This window comes from Empidonax traillii, unplaced genomic scaffold, assembly GCF_003031625.1.
Source record: "Empidonax traillii isolate 1590-97213 ecotype Southwest subspecies unplaced genomic scaffold, ASM303162v1 scaffold465:size698125, whole genome shotgun sequence".
NCBI classification, from domain to species: domain Eukaryota; kingdom Metazoa; phylum Chordata; class Aves; order Passeriformes; family Tyrannidae; genus Empidonax; species Empidonax traillii.
In genome coordinates, this window is record NW_020955658.1 from 156315 (window position 1) to 172420 (window position 16106).

General features: G+C 44.3%; 1 protein-coding gene across 1 annotated transcript in view; it reads left to right on the plus strand.

Annotated features, from left to right (window-relative positions):
- The window catches only part of GLG1 (golgi glycoprotein 1), a 71374-nt gene that overhangs the window by 27394 nt on the left and 27874 nt on the right, over window positions 1-16106 (plus strand). Inside the window, exons 2-4 of the mRNA XM_027895740.1 lie at window positions 6827-6859; window positions 8956-9042; window positions 12519-12734. Coding sequence (XP_027751541.1) covers window positions 6827-6859; window positions 8956-9042; window positions 12519-12734 — 336 coding nt within the window. The remainder of the gene's footprint in view (window positions 1-6826; window positions 6860-8955; window positions 9043-12518; window positions 12735-16106) is intronic.

The following is a 16106-nucleotide window of genomic DNA, read 5'->3' on the forward strand; positions in this document are numbered from 1 at the left end:
TGCTCTGCCCCTGAACACGGGCGGGAGATGCTGATTGTGCCTGGCTGAGGATGGGCACCTGATTGATGGGACACATGGGCCTTGTTGGAAGAGCCGAGGAAAATCCTGCTAGGGAGGGATCTCTGGGAGCACTGTGTGGCTTTCAGCAGTCGTGAGCCTGCATGTGGAGTAACAAAAGCAGGCAGGAATATTGGCTGGTTGAGTGTTTGGGGCATTGTCCACTGTGCTGATGAAGCACGAGCTCTTGGCTGGGGAGCCTGGTGATGGTGAGAGAGACTCTCCAGCACCGGGCTGGTGGAGCTGCAAGTGGAGCTGCAAGTGGGAGTGGGGAGATGAGTAAGCAGCGCTTGCTCTGAAACCTGTGCTTCTCCTCTGCTTTGCTGTTTGGAGCTTTTGGTGTGAACTTTCTTCTTAGCTCCTGTAGAAAAGCAATCTACAACGGATTTCTCTAGTTCCAGGCCATGTGCAGCCAAAACATGATTCTCTGAGGAGCAAAGCGTGGCCAGAACAACATTCTCCTCTTAGGAGACAGGGGCTTTACCACGCCTTGTACAATAAGCTTTCATTTTGTGTAAAGCTGAATCTTGCTTGGGAACTCTTCATGGCTTTTTGGAAGCTTTCTGTAAAGTTAAGCTCAACATGGGGTACTGTAGAATATGTACTGTCAAAAGATGTGAAGTCCCTGTATTGAGAATAAGTGATGGAATTCGACTTACTAAGAGGTTTTGAATATATTTGATAAAAGCATTTCATTAACTATTGCACTGGAATTATTTGTTGGGACCTCCGTTCCTTTTTCCACTCATTTCTCCTCTGCATCCCCCAGCAGATGCTGTGCAGAACTGCCAATGCCCACGCTGTTGATTTTGCCTTTCTGCTCAAATACTCCTTAGTTGTTCTGGGATGTTTCTGGTTGGGGTCAAGGCAGAGTCTCATCTGCAGGTGGAGGTACCGCTGTGCTCTCCCAGTGATCTGACTGGGGCTGGGGATGCTCCTCCACAAACAGAGAACTCTAAAATGGCAAACGCTCTTCTGTTGATTTGCTGGGTTTTGGATGGTGCCATGAGCTGTTCCACTCAGCTCTTAACAGCTCTCCTTCTCCTCTCAGCCCCTCCTGTGACACTGTCAGCGTCCTTGCATGCCTTTCTCTTTAGGGTTCTTTGCTAATGTTGAGAGAGAGCTTTCCAGGAGCAAATCCTGAAGGCTCCTGGTGGGATCTGCAGCTCAGTGTCAGGGCTGTGCTGAGCAGCAGAGCTCTGTTGTGGAGGAGTGTTATGGGAAACATCATATCTGGTAGCAGCGCTGCCAAACTTTGTGGCAAACACGTAATTTAAGGGTCTGTCTTGCTTCACAACTCCTTGGGACTGGCTGGAAAGCCTCCAAGAGGAGGAAAAGAGGGGACTAAGGGAAGAAGAAACAGAAACACCAGGGGCAAATTTCCTTTGATGGTGCTGGCTCTGGGGTGTGGATCAGCAGTGAAACCAGAAAAGGTCCCTGCTAAGAGGGCTGAGGGGCTTGAGAGTGACCTGTGCAGGGAGATGGAAGCAGCAGGGACAGGAATAGCTCGTGCAGCTGTGCAGCCTCCGAGCACCCGCCTGGCAGCTCTGCATGGGCAGGAACAGCCAGCTCGACACAGGGACCTGCTGGCCAGGAACAACCTGCAAAGGTGTTAGCCTGGTGAGGGGAACGGAGCTGGTGTTTTTCCTGTGACTGCACCCTGGTCTGTGGTCACTTCTGAGGCACTGGAATTAAAACCTGAGCGTTTTCTGTGATTTTATTGCTTTTGGGGTTTGCCCAGGGAGGGGTCTCTGCTGTGCAGGAAAGGCACACAGCCTGCTGAGGACTTTGCTGAGTGTCAGGCAAAGGTGAAACAAGGCAAACATGACAATTACTAAAATTCTATTGACTTCCTATCAAAACTGGATGGGAAAGAACAGGACTTGCTGAGCTTTCTTGGTGTTTGAAGCAGATACTGAACACAGGAACCTTCAAAGGACAAGTGAACAAGGCCTGCTTCATCCTCAGCTCCTTTCTCCGTGGCTGCTGAACCAGAAGGACACACATGTTGTGCTGGGGTTCCTTGATCTCTCTTTGTGCTATCTTTCTTGAATAAGCATGCTTACTTTAATGGTGTCATGCCCGTGGAGGATACAAAAGGTCGGCCAAGGTGGGAAAGTTTTGTGGAATCTAGAATTTGACTAAAACATGGAAAAAACCTTTTGCAGGGTGGTTTGCTGCTTGTGCTTTGTGTCTGCAGGGTGGCTACAGAAATTGCTGCTGGTCCTGATAACTTGATTTACATGGGCAAGCACAGTGTATGTTTTGGAAGTGTTCGTGTTGTGTTGTTAGGTGCTTGTGTATAACTTGGATTAATATGTTTGCATAAACTACAAATGCCTAACCAATGTGGACGTAATTATTTGGTTAAACGATTTGCAGCCTTGCAGGCTTTGGCCCTGTTTGTAAGTGGGAAAAATTATTTATATGAAACAAGCAAAGGATATGAAGCTAGGAGCTTGTAACTTCAGTGTGTGATATATCCACAGTAGCACTCTTTAAACTGGCTATTTTCAAAGCAGGGATGGTAAGTATGGAGGGTTTCTGCTGACATGACAACACTGAGTTTGTTTTTAGTACTAACAGTTCACTGGCATTAGCGAATATTTCAAGCTTGGCTTAACAAGTTTAGCTTTCATTGCTCACTAAATGTGTAATTAAATTACAAAGTCTTCTCGTCTGTTTTGAACTTAAATTATGGCTGGTTTTAACTTTCCTTTCACACATGACTTTTTCAGGATTGCAGGATGTGTGAAAACGGTTTACTGTCGCCATATGCTTGCTGGCACAGAGCTCCAGGATGTTTCAGTACGTTTGAAGCAGGAGTTGTGTGATATGTGGCTTTTCTTTTACAAAAGCTGTGTTGATTTCTTGCCTAGGAACTGCTGTCTCCTCATGTTTCCGCAGATTCTGCTGCAGAATCGTTTCTAGTCTTGCATTGGGAAGGGATCAGGTTTGCAGGAGGGTGGCTCACCCTCATCTCCCCTGGCTCTTTGCATCTAACCTGTGCTGTAGGTCTAACTAGCTTAATACCTGCAGACTGAATCACTTTATTGAGAGTTTGCTGTCCTGGCTAGGTGTGTTTGGTGCAATAAGATTCCTGTTATGTGTGGGAAGGGCACAGCTAAGAAGTCAATTGTCCCTTTATCAGCTTGCTGGCCTCCTCATTAGAAGCTCCTGGGTCAGCAGGCTGCTCTGCCATTTCTCTGCAGATAATAATGATAAATGTGTTTGTTTAGATCAAAGTGCTGCCTGTACCAGTGTCTGTGCACTGTGCTCTGTAGTATCATCAGCTGTGTGACAGTGCAGTAATCTGGGGAACACCCGCAGTCTGCCTGGACTTCTGCCTACCCTCTGTTTCATGGGAATGTAGCTGCTTTCATTAACTTTCCCAACTGACTTGTTTGATCCTATTGCAGTCTGTTCCTGAATTTAGGGAGAGAGCATCTACTGGGTTCCTCCCATCCACAAGGATAATCCTTTTTTATTTTGCTGGTTTGCTCTGTGTTGGTTCTTGGTGGTTTTTGCCTGAGCAGGTCCAAGATCTGTTGTTTTCGATGCCCTGAAGATTATCCAAAGTTAGTATTTGAGATATGCCTGGTTCTGCAAGTGCACTGCTACTCTTGCCTTAATGGAATAGTGGAAATGTCTGCCAACATCCCCTCTTCTGCTCTCAGGAGGGATTAAATTCTCAGGAGGGAATTAAGGCACTCGGGCAGTTGACTTCAGACTCTTCTATTTGTGTGACTTCTGCAAGGAAGCAAAGGAATCTTAATTCTGGAGATTCAAATAATCCCTGCTGAGAGTTTTCCCAAGACTTTGAGTTTCACAGAATCACAGAATGGTTTGGGTTGGAAGGGACCTTCAAGCTCATCTCGATCCAACCCCCTGCCCCCTTGAGCCTGGGCAGTGGTGGTGGGCTGCTTGCCTGCTGTTAGTTTTGACCTAGTTTTATACTGCTGCCCAAGCAGAGATGTAGAAAGGGATGGATGACTGTCATGGCTTGTTTCAGCAAGCTGATATCCTGTGGATGGGAAAAGGCACTTCTAAACACAGCGCTGTTGACTCTTCAGTCTGGTGGTGATATGGCTTTATGCAAATTTTTGAATTTCTCTGTGGAGTTCACAGTAATAATGCAGTGGGATTTGTGGTTGAATGGAAGGAAATGCTTTTTCTGCTCAGGTTATAGCTGGTGCTTGTTCTAAACGCTGCTTTTCCTGGGAGGTAGGAAGTGGTGTTCCTGCTCCGGGATGTGTTGGTGCGTGACGGAGTTGGGAGAGCTTTTTAGGGAACTGCAGAGGGAGGCAATATATTCCCACCGAAGCTGCTAAGCAGCAAAAGCTTCTGTGAGCCCAGAGGCACATACACTTTTTGTAAAGGCTGTTTTTAATCCTTCAGCTGGGAGATGTAAGAGGAGTCCTCCTCCCTGGCTCATCAGTGGAATGTCCTTGCCATCAGCATCCTCTCCTAAAATGCCTTGACTAGCATGTGGTGCTGCTCTGGGCTGCTCCCCTCCTTTCCCCTGCCCCCTCTGAGCATCCCTGTTCCTCTGGCTCACCATGTGGGGCTCACACAATGCAGCTTTTCTTGCTCTTCAACTTCTCCTAGTGGTAATTTGAAACGTACCTTTTTTCCCTGACTCTTGCCACGCTGACATATTGTTCTGGAAGTGCTGCTCTTTGGAAGGACAGAGGGCCACAGGCAAGGCAGAAATGGTGTGAGGTGCTCTGGGGAGAATTTTTTTCCCCCTTCTTCAAACTCAGCCTTGCAGTTTATCGGACAAAAGGATTGTTTTTCTCCTTTTGGTTCACTTAAATACGGAGAAGCAGGGCAGTATTGCCACTGATCCCACCACTCCTGCACTTGCAATGGTGAGAGGAAAGGAGGATCCCAGCGTTTGCTGCAGAGCACAGGGAGGGCTGGTGTTTCAGTGTGTAGGATTTTATTTTGTGTATTTCAAGAAAAGCTTGTTTAAGCTTCCCAAGTTACTGTTATCTTCTTGGGCTCATTGTTCCAGAAAAAAAACCTGAGTTTTAATCTTTGGTGGATCTGAAGCAAAGGTTACCAGGTTGGAGGACGCAGAAATAACTGAAATGACCCAGAAGGGTTTTGGGGGAGTTCTCTCTGGCCCTTACAAATTCTTCTGCCTGCAGATGTGTTCGTAAGTCCTGTTCTCTAGAGGAGAATTCCACTGCTAACCTATACATTTTTATAAAGAAACCATCCTTGACTAAAAGACTGAGACAGCAACTTCAGTGGAGGGCATTCTGCCTCTCAGCTTTTGAAATTACTTTAGCCTGAAACCTTTGTTGCTGAAGGGTACAGGATGGGTGCAGAAAATTAAGGAAAATGCACCTTATAAGCCATGATAGTGTTGGTCTTAGAGGGTGTTTAAAATAGAGCAGTTGGGATGGCATCTTAGTTTTCAGTTGAGAGAATCAGGTCTGCAGTCTGAGGATAACCAGCAGGCATCTGCTAGCCTTTAAAAAAAAAAAAAAAAAAAGCTGATATCCTAATTCTCAAATTTATTATTACTTTGGGAGATACGGTTTTAAATCGTGTCAGTCTGACTAAACTGCAGTTAATTACTGGAGTCCTTCAGGTACCATTTTTTATGTTCAAAGTGAGGAGGTGATTTCTCCCACTTCTGCTACACAAAATAAAAAGTGCTTTAGTAAATAATGGCTGTAATTAAGAACTTGGAAACGTTTTCCATGCTTGCTTTTCTCACTTGGTGTCAGTGCTCTCTGAAGCAGCAATGGTGCAGATGTTGGTGTAGCACATTGTGCAGTGAGAAACTCTGCTTGCTTCCCAAACTGATGAAATGCTGGTTCTCTTAAGGCAGATCCCTGAGTCTAACGTGTTAATGTCACTGATATGTGTCAGCTTTGAGTGTCTTGTGACTCTCCAAGCACGTCTGGCATCTTAAATATGAGTGGAAGCAGAGCCTTTGTGACTCAGGGTTGATTTTTTTTTAATGTGGGTGTGACGGCCAGGTGATTTTGTCCTGCCTTGGTGCTGTTCTGCTGTGGAGAGGGGATACAGATTTGTATGATTAACCATTTCAAGGAACTCCTCATGGTGAGAGAGCTGCTCAGGCTGAAAGGAGGATGGGGTGGTTCGTGCCCAGAGTTCTTTCTGAAGGAGCTCCCTGGGAGAATACAGTGAATATTCTGAAATGATGAGTGAACGCTGGATGTTACCAGTTTCTCAGGGTTGAAGGTGTGGATCTCAGGGCTGCCTCCAACCAGCTCCTTAATGTACAGCTGAAATTAAAGACAGACACTGCTTCTCAAATGGGGAATGTGACCGTTTTGGTCAGGGGGAGGGAGAGAAGTGAGTCCTCCTTTCTCCTTCAGTCATAGGCATCAAACTTATTTTGCTTTAAAACTCTGCTGCTGCATCTTTGTTTTCCCACAGATGCTTTTTTTTTTTTTTTTGCCTTCTTACTTCGGGCAATTGGGGCAAGTGCCAGCACATTCATTGTGTTTTTGCAGCATCTCCATAAATGCTGCTGCCCTTGTGCTATTTGTGTTCTGTAGGGTTAAGACAGCATTGTGTCTAAAATACCTGTTAGTCAATCTTCTTGGTGATTTGGTGTCATCACTCTTTATATGCAGCTTTTAAAATTTCCTGTTGATTGTGTCAAATTGGTTCTTAGGGTGGAAAGGAGATGACTGTGAGGAGTTTCTGTAAGTTTGGATTCTTCTCTCTGTTAAATGCATCCCATCAGCGGTGAACTGACGCTCCTTTTTTTCTCTCCTTTCAGCCAGATAATGAAATCTCCTCAGACTGCAATCACGTAAGTATTGCTTTGTTTTATTCAGTCTCTTTCTTTGGCATTTGCACCTCCTGTCCCTCACCAGCCTGAGGTGTTTTGCACAGTTTGGTACTTTGCAAAAGGTATTAACTGAGACACGTTTGGGTCTCTGTGCTGGCCCATGGAGGAAGAACACAAGGTGACCTCTTTAACCCAGTACAGCCACCGTGGTCTTACTGGAGACTTCAGAGAGGAACATATTTCAGAGCTTTATAAACTATATTTGTGTCTCAGAGGATAGCAGACATCTTTCCTGGTTTGTGCTGGGGGGGTGGTTCCCGTGAGTGACTGGGAGCAATGTGATGTGCTCCTTTTGGGGAAGATGTGAGCAGTACTGAATTTAAATTCTTAATTTCAGCTGGTGACACCTTCTGTATTACTTTCACAGCTGCTAAATTCTTAGATTCCCTTGGAAAGTGCTGTGGGGGTGTGATATTTAGAAGCAGTTTGAGACAGTTGGCTGGTTTTAGAACAGATTTCCTCTCAGCGCTGTGTTTAACAGTGAGCAAACTATTAGCCAGTTTTCAGGCTGTCAAGCTGACTCTTCAAATCCCAAGACTCAAAAAAGAAAAAGAGAGAGAGAATAAAAAAGTCATTGCTAAGGTTGGTATTATTAGTTTCCTTGGGTTTCTCTCATCTGCACTCTGTTAGCATACACCACATCAAGATCCCTAATTGCTTGGCTAGCCCTGAACACAGACAGACAAGTGCATGCCTCAGTGACAGTCTTGATTGTGGATGCTTGAGAAGCTGTATTTTGCTTTATTATTGCAAGATATATTCCAGAGATGAAACCTGGCCATGCTGTACAACCAGTAATTTCCAACTGTGTTTATAAATTAACCTTTAGTACTGCTCTGCCTGACTTCATTGGCAGCTGTAATTCTCTGTCGTGCAGGGTTGGATCAGATGAAGGGCACAACGTGTTTCTGTTTAAGTCTTTTTGAAAAAGGGAAAAACTCCAGTAACTAAAATGTATCTGCCTGACATTTAAGAGTGCCAACAGAAACTACCTGAATGAACTAAAACTGAGAATTCTAGAAATCAAAGCTGGACCTTTCTTCTGCTGGATGCCACAAGGCAAATGCTGGGTGCATGTGGATGATGGAAACCATTCACAAATAGGAAGTGTGGGCAAAGTCTCATTTTCCCAGACAGAAGTTGAAGGGGGATGATAAAAACCGAGACCACAGAGAAGTGTCTCATGTCCAAATATTTTCTTTGCCTCTCTCTGCAGTTTTTGATAGCATAACTGCTGATGATCCCCTGGAAAATGCTGCCTAGTGCTACAGTCAGGAGTTTTAAGCTCCAAGTTTCACCTTCCTTCTATCTGTGGGAAGGTTCATTTGGAGAGCGGCTCGTTTTGAGACTCTCCAAAGCTGGAGATTACAAATGTATTCTCATCTTGTGCCCTTGTTTTTGTACTTCTGATTCTGGCTGGGAGAGGCCTTACAGCACTCTGTGAGGACAGGTTCCCTGTTTATTCACTTTTATCTGTTAAATCTCTCTATTTACAACTTACTCCACCTGAAACACCTTAGTTTTTCATCATCTCCTTTTTAATTTTTCACAGCTACAAAACTATGGTAAGAAGTGTGGAAGATGGTTCAGTTATGTTTATTCTGACTTTGGTTCTCTCTCTGTGCTTCCATCCTCCTGGAGCTGATGTGAAAATGCTTTCCTTGTGTTTTCCCAGTGTTTTGTGTGTAATTGAAACACAGAAAGGTGTGGTGGGCTAAAGACACTGCTAAATATGCAGCAGGTAGCAAGTTACAGCTTTCATTGTTTTATCCTTTTAGTTATGAAGTAGTCTTCATGCAATATATATATATATATTTCCTTTTAATGAGTCAGCTCATGACCTTATGGAGAGATTTCTGACAGCCTGAATTTATTCAGTGTGAGAAAATTACTGCAGGAATGAAGGGACCAAGTTGTTGTCAAGGAGACTTTACATTGATCATTGCACTGGAAAAGGATGGGGATAAATGATGTTTCATTGTTTTCTGAAGTAAAAATGTTTGTCATTCCCAATGGGAAGCTCTTAAACCCCCTTTCTACAAACGCTGTCTCCACAGCTCCTGTGGAACTACAAACTGAACCTGACAACAGACCCCAAGTTTGAATCGGTGGCCAGAGAAGTCTGCAAGTCCACTATTGCTGAGGTAAGGCAGGAGAAGGGCACGGCTGCTGCTGGGGCACTGAGGCCTTCTCATGTCTTTGTGATAATGAACTAGTGTGTCAATGATGATTTGGGGCTGGGGAAGCTCTGGTCTCATGTGCCAGATCGCTCCCTGGTAATGAATTCAGTCTCCTTGCTGAAGTACCTTAGTGGTACCAGGCAAAGGGGTGGCAGAAAGAAATGAACTAACAACCTGTCAGCTCCTACCAGAACTTCTGTCGGGAATCTGTCGTGGCTTGGATTTGCCCCCTCTCTATCAAGTGTTTGACAGTTGTAACAGTGTTGGTGTAGCAGGGGTTCTGTGAATTTAGCCCGAGGCTGGTTTTGGACTGTGTCATGCTGGCAGGAAGGAGAACTACACAGGCATCGAATGATGAATCATCTTCTTTCACTTCAAGGTTCAAAGTGTAGTTACACCAAGGAGACTCTGTTGGAACTTCTTCTTTTTAGGCTGCACTAGGAGTTGATGCTCCGTATCTCAAGCATCAACATACCTTGGTCCAGCTTCAGAGATGAGTTGATCAATCATTTCTTGCTCGTGCTGGAGCTCTGCAGGCACTGGCTGAGCTGAGCTGAGCTCTCCTCCCTATGTTTGTGGTGGTTTTCAGCCGGACTTCAGGAAGCAGTGGAAGCAAAGCTCTCTGCAGCAGGACGGGCTTCAGCTGGCTGAATTCAGTCATTAAACCATGCTCTGAAAAACCTTGTTTGTATATCCACTAATATAATTTAACACGGCCATAAACTTGTGTTTTTTTAAAAAAAAAATCGTTTGGTGTAAGGGGAGATCAAGGAAATAATTATTACAAGAAGGCTGGAAGATGAAACAGTGGAAGGAAGCAGCTTGCATCAAAGGGCTATGCTGTGTTTGGATTTTGGTAGTTCCCAAAAGCAAAAGCTGCCAAATCTGTTGGATCCCACTTTTTTGTGATCACAGAAAATACTGTATTTTTCTGGTTTATGTCATATGGCTGCTGCAGAATTTTTACAACCGAGGCATTCTTGAAAATGCTCTTTTAACAGTCTGTTTAATTACCACTTTTATACGGGGACAGTCTGGCACTGCTGTAAACGATGCCCTCTAAATCTGGGATGTCTAAAAGCAGTGGGAAGAACGTACAGAATTTTAGCTGTACATTAACCACAAGTGTTCCTCTTGTAATTGTGGTGAATGATGGCATGGACTACCAGTGTTCTGCCATTTCCTGAGTAATTTTTAGTTAAAGAAAAAAGATAAGGAAAAATAACTGTATATGTTTGATCTGGTATTTAATACTGGGGCAGGTACATAAACCATTCCACTCATGTTTTTTAAAGGTATTTCTACAACACTCTTTAAACATAGTGGGCATATACTGCTCACATATAGTATTAACCTACTAATATTTTCCTTTAATTCCCACTAACAGGTAGGTGGTTTTTTGCTGGGTGACTGAGCTCTGATTTTAAGTATTGCTTTGCATTAAAAACAGAATACAGCTGGAAGAGCAATTTCTAGTCATTTGGGAAATGGTGACTGCCCCAACTGGGTATGTTCTGAAAAGTGCACCTTTTAATTTTATCAGCTAAATACAGATTTAAATTTCAACTATTTTTTTTTTTTTTCTCAGCTGTTGTGGTTTTTTTTTAAATTCTGGCAAGAGCTTTAACCTGGAATGAAAGTTGGCTACCAGATAACAGTGGTTGCTTCAGAAGTGGCCTGGCAATAACGTGATGGCTTGGTCTCTTCTGCAGTTCACTGGCTCAGGCCGTGGAGCTCTGGGGCTGTTTCCAGAGCCAGGCTCTTCCCAAAACAGCACGTTGCCATTGTGTGCTGGTTTGGCTCACGGTGCTTGAGCTGAAGCAGGGCCAAACCAAAGATGCAGCTTTCTCAGAGAGCACTTGCTCAGTTCTCTCCCCTTCACCTTGCAATGAATCATATGTGTTTTCACTTCAAAATGTATTTTATGCCTTATCTGTAACAATTACATTGACCTTAGTAACTGTGTTTTTCTAATAGCTATTTAGATTAAATACAAAATGTTTTACCAGCCTCTGTCTGCCTTCAAGTAATGATGTTTAAAATGCTGTATGTTTTATTTGCTGCACAGAAAGTAATGGCCTCATAAGCTGAGGCAGAGATCTGTTTTATTCATCTAGTCTGACCTGCGTGAGTCTGTGACAGGGTGCCCTGAGTTATTCTTGCTTGAATTAGAATATATCTTCCTAGAGACAGCTCTCCATTTTTTAAAATTTCCAGTATAAATATTCCAGCTTGGTATTTGAGAGCAGATAAAATGGTTCCCTGCCCGTCCCCTCAGCCCTGCTCTCGCTTGTTACCTGAACCCGCCTGGATTATTGATTGCCGTAGATCTTCCCTGAGATTGATGAGCCCTTCAGCATTTTTACAGGAGCAAATCTTTGATGTAATCGAGTCAGCCCATGTATCTTTTGCTTGCAAAGCTGTCACCGCTGAACTTCAGTGTCTGGCTGCCCAGAGCTGGCTCTGCAGGCTGCGGGTTCTCAGCTCAATCCTCAGCAGGGGCCGCAGAGCCGGGCAGGTGTTTCAGCAGGGGCTGGCCAGGGTTAAAGAGCTGGGGGGGAGTCTCAGTGCTCCTTGGAACCAGGCATTGCACTGCTCCTGTGGCAGCATTCCCCGAGGGACCATCCTTAGCTGATAGGTAACCATGTTTTCCCCTTCCTTTGGAAAGACACTGTCAAAACTGCCTGCGTCTTTTGCTTGCAAAGGTGATGGTTTTGGCCCTGCTGTCTGCTTCCCTGAGCAGTGCAGGCTGTGATTTATATTGGGGACCTGTCTCTTCTTGTAGGCTGCTTTTCCAATCCCTGCACAGCTTTCAGCTTCGGTTAGCTGTGATTTTTACTTTTTTTAGACTACTGAGTAAAAGGTTTGGTACCAACAATCAGTTCCTACGAGAGCCTGATAGAAATGAATTTGATGAGGATTTTCCTTAATAGTAATTTTTGGCTCCCAGCAAGTTATAAACCATTCAGTAAATAGTATTGACTTTTGAATCAGTCTCACCTCTCACCTCTAGCCAAAATCTTACACTGTGTGAGTTCAGGTGGCTAATAGGGGTCCACGTATGATTTAGTGATGTTGTAATATGCTCGGTTTTCTAAATAAAGGTTTGTCAAACTAGCGTTTTTTCGACAAGTCTTCTTGATTGCAGGGGTTCAATGTAATTATGAAAGATGATTACTGAGCAACAGAGTTTATAATCCTCAAGGTCGCTGTGTTTGCCTTTTTTCAGATGTTAGCACACAGGAGATTTCTCTTTTCTGAAATATTTTCAAGTGTTCTGACTTACTGAAAATCAAACTGAAGCCTAGAGGGTTTCTTTGCTAGCAGATTTTGAAGCTACAGATGCAAGTTCCTTTGAGGATTTTTTTTTTAATAAGGTTAAATTCAGTAGCTGCAGCCACTGTAATTTTATTCCCCCCCCTTTTTTTTTTTTTTAACAGATAAAGGAGTGTGCAGATGAACCAGTTGGTAAAGGCTTCTTGGTATCATGTTTGGTGGATCACAGAGGGAACATCACTGAGTACCAGTGCCATCAGTACATCACTAAAATGACAGCCATTATCTTCAGCGATTATCGGCTGATCTGCGGCTTCATGGATGACTGCAAGGCTGACATCAATCTCCTGAAATGTGGCAGCATTCGACCTGGAGAAAAGGTATCCAGAGAACATGTAGATTGTCAATAGGCTTGTAAAAGTCGTTCACTCAAGGAAACTGATGGTGGGGGCTCTGCAATAGTGTATCCTGTCTCACTTGCAGCTGAGGAAACGTGTGGTGTGTCTCATCTGTCTGAAAAGTGTGACGTCCTGGTTCTTTGCAGCTCCTTTTTAATAAATACATTGGTTCCTGTGTGAGGAACTGCTGTTCAGAGATTTTCATTTGTCTTTCCACACTGGCTACAGGTGATCTGGCAGGTACTTGTCTTTCTGATGACGCTCTCTCCTGCTTGACTCAGTACCATGAATCCAAACAATGGATTTAAGCAGGTCTATTGCTTGGCTTATTTCCCAGTCTGGTGGGGTCTGGCAGGAGGGTTATCAGGGTGATGAGACCTGTGCTATAACCCTTTCTGTTTTCTCCAGCTGTGGTTGATAGGCTGGATCAAGAGCTTTGATCTGTTTGCTTCTCCTTTCCCCTGCCCACCCAAAAGCAGTTGAAGGGCACAGGGTACCCTGTGGCACATTTTAGGAGTGCAGACTTATCAGTATTGTCCTGGCTGTACTGAATCTGTGTTCTTCTGCCATGTGAGACTTTAGCAGAGGCTGATGCAAAGAACAGTTTGCAGTGACTGCATGTGGGGTTATTTTCAAGGGACTGTCTTTCCCTGTCTGCTTCAGCATAGCTAATGCAGGCAGCAATTATGTAGTGCTGCAGGAATGAGTGACTTCTTCTATGATAAGTTTTAATGTTGAGGGATAGAGTTAAAATTATCCTATCAGCTTTTTACAGTGCTTTTGAAATTATGCCTCTTAAGCTTGCAACAATTAGTCTGTTAGATGAGTTGTTAATGAGGGGGTATATAACAAAAGATGCACGTTTTTTTGGTTTAAAAAAAAAAAAGCTTTCCTGGTTGTTTGAGATATTCACTGCTGTAAGCATCTTCACACCCATAGTGTGTTAAATTGAAGGGCTGGTGTATTCCAGAAGACTTAGGTGAACCACAGAAAGCACAAAAGTAAGAACCTATTTCTGGAAACCAGAACAAAAGCAACCACAGAAGCAGGAGGAACTTGGAGGCACCACAGGTTCAGGCTGGTAACAGCTGAGTAACTTGCTTTTTTCCATTAAGTAAAGGTTCTCTTCTAAAGGAGAAGGACCTCATGGAATGAGAAACTGCTTTTAACAATCAGTATAGAATCAGAAGTGTAATACAGGAATCCTGGGTGTCAGGCCTGCGTATTTCCTGTGGCCTCACCAAACTGAAATAACCTAAAATAACTTGTGGTGGCACTGAAGGGACACAGCAGAGGGGGTTTTGTGAGCATAAGCCAAGCCTCCCACGGTAGAAGTGAACTGCTGTGGGCAGGTTTGTGTGTGGAAGGGTGCTCAGCCCTCTGTGTTGGTCTGGCTTACCGGGGTGAAGGGGGAGCTGGGCTGGGCTGGGCTGGGTGAGGCCACAAACCATCAGGGAGAGGGAAATGAATGCAAACTTGGGGTCACCAAGTTCCTGTGGGCTGGCTAAGGGATCACCAACCAAACTTCTGTGGGGGTTTTGTGCGTGGTTCTCTCTTTCTTGGTACCCAACCCAGGACATGTGCCTTGGCCTGTGAAAGCATCGCAGCCTGTCGTGGATCTTTTGTTATGCTGTCATCTTTGGCACTCAGAGCAATTGAAGTATTCCATACTGCTATGGAAACAGCTATAAATGGCTCTGCAAGCATTTCTTTTGTTGGTGTTCTGTTCTATCCCTTTGCTGCTTTGGAGAAATCTAATTTACTCCCGTCAGATGCTAGTTCTGGTTTTATTTCCATTCTTTAGCTTCTGAGAGTTACCTGTAGAGAAACAGTCATTACCCTTTTGTGTGACTGAAGGTAACTGTGAATTTAAGAACTAGCACCTGGACACCTGAGGAGGAAGATGGGGGAAGAGATTCATCTCTCTCTCTTTTTTTATGGAAATAAGCACAGCTGGACCATGAACTCCATCCAGATCAGGCAGCTAGTAGATTGCAGAATGATAGCTTCATCAGAATAGCTGGGATAAACTGGCATTTTTAACTGTGGAAGGCACTTAAGTTGGTATTCTGGAATTGCATTGCCTCTTGAAAGCCCCTCTGCTGGCTAACCATGTTCCTTTTCTATACTTCCCCTTTTTCTTTCATCTTGCTTTCTGCTTTCTAATTGAAACCCTGCTGCGTTTGTTGCTTCTGATGTGGTGCTTTCTGTGCTTTCTTTTCCACATTTCTAGTTGGGTTTCTGCACTATAAGAGCTTTAAAGTTCAGCCTGGAAGTCTTGATCTGACCGTAGACTTCATTTTGCCTTCTGTATCAGAAAGGCTGTGGATGTGTCATTAGATGTGTCATTTGAAAGCACTGACTTTTCTAACATATCTGCCTGTGCTGTGGAGGTGTTTGGGGGAGGAGTTTGTTTTTATTTTCCTCCAGTTAGTGGAGAAACATTTAATAGTAGTTTCAGTCAGCTTTCCAGTTGGCAGTAGTGCTTTATGGCGAATTTGGGCTCCTGGTGTTTAAAAGTTGCTTTGTCTTCATGCAGTAGGGACCTAATTTGAAATGGAAATTGGTAATTGCAGCGGAGCTTTTCTTCTTTGGCTTGTTTGTTGGAATGAGCTGCTTTCCCAGTCCTGGTGATGGCCAGGGTTGTGTTAAGCTAGTGGATGGTGTGTAGTTGCTGGGGTGCTGTTTAACCTTGGTGTCTGAGCTGTAGCTGATTCTTTGCCATCATGAAAGCTCCATCAGTGTCCACTGCACAGCTGTAACAGATAACAGTGCTTTTCCTAAAGAAAGCACCTTAGGACACCACTGTTTTCTTGTTGTTTGTGGTTTTTTGTGATCCCTGAGTGCTTTGAGTACAGTTGCTCTCCTTCCTTAGTTTCACAGAAGTGCTGGACACGGGGGGATTGAGTTTGCACGGGAAGAGCTGATAACGTTCAGCTCAGTCTTTGTTTGCTCAGTGTAGTGGTATAGCAGTGTATGGGTAGCATTATACAGTGTACTTTCACCTGTACTCCTGGGAATTGGCTAATCCAAGAGCCATCCCAGCATCCCTGGTGTCTGGGAACGCTGAATTGAAACTCCTGGTAGATCTGCTGGATGGTTTTCCACGGCCTGGCTGCTCTGGCTCCAGCGACTCAGCACAACTTCCAGTGTGGATAAATGGCAATTTAGTTACGTGGCAGTGGTGCTGCTAACTGGTATTGCTCAGAACCCAGATTTTGGGCTCAGTCCTAGGGGGTCTGTTGATATATAATTATATTTCTTCAGAGGTGCTGATATCTGGCCAGCATACAGAGTTGGCCAGTTCCCACTCAAAGAAAAGAGCAAACCAAAATAAGGAACTTTGGGGTTTGT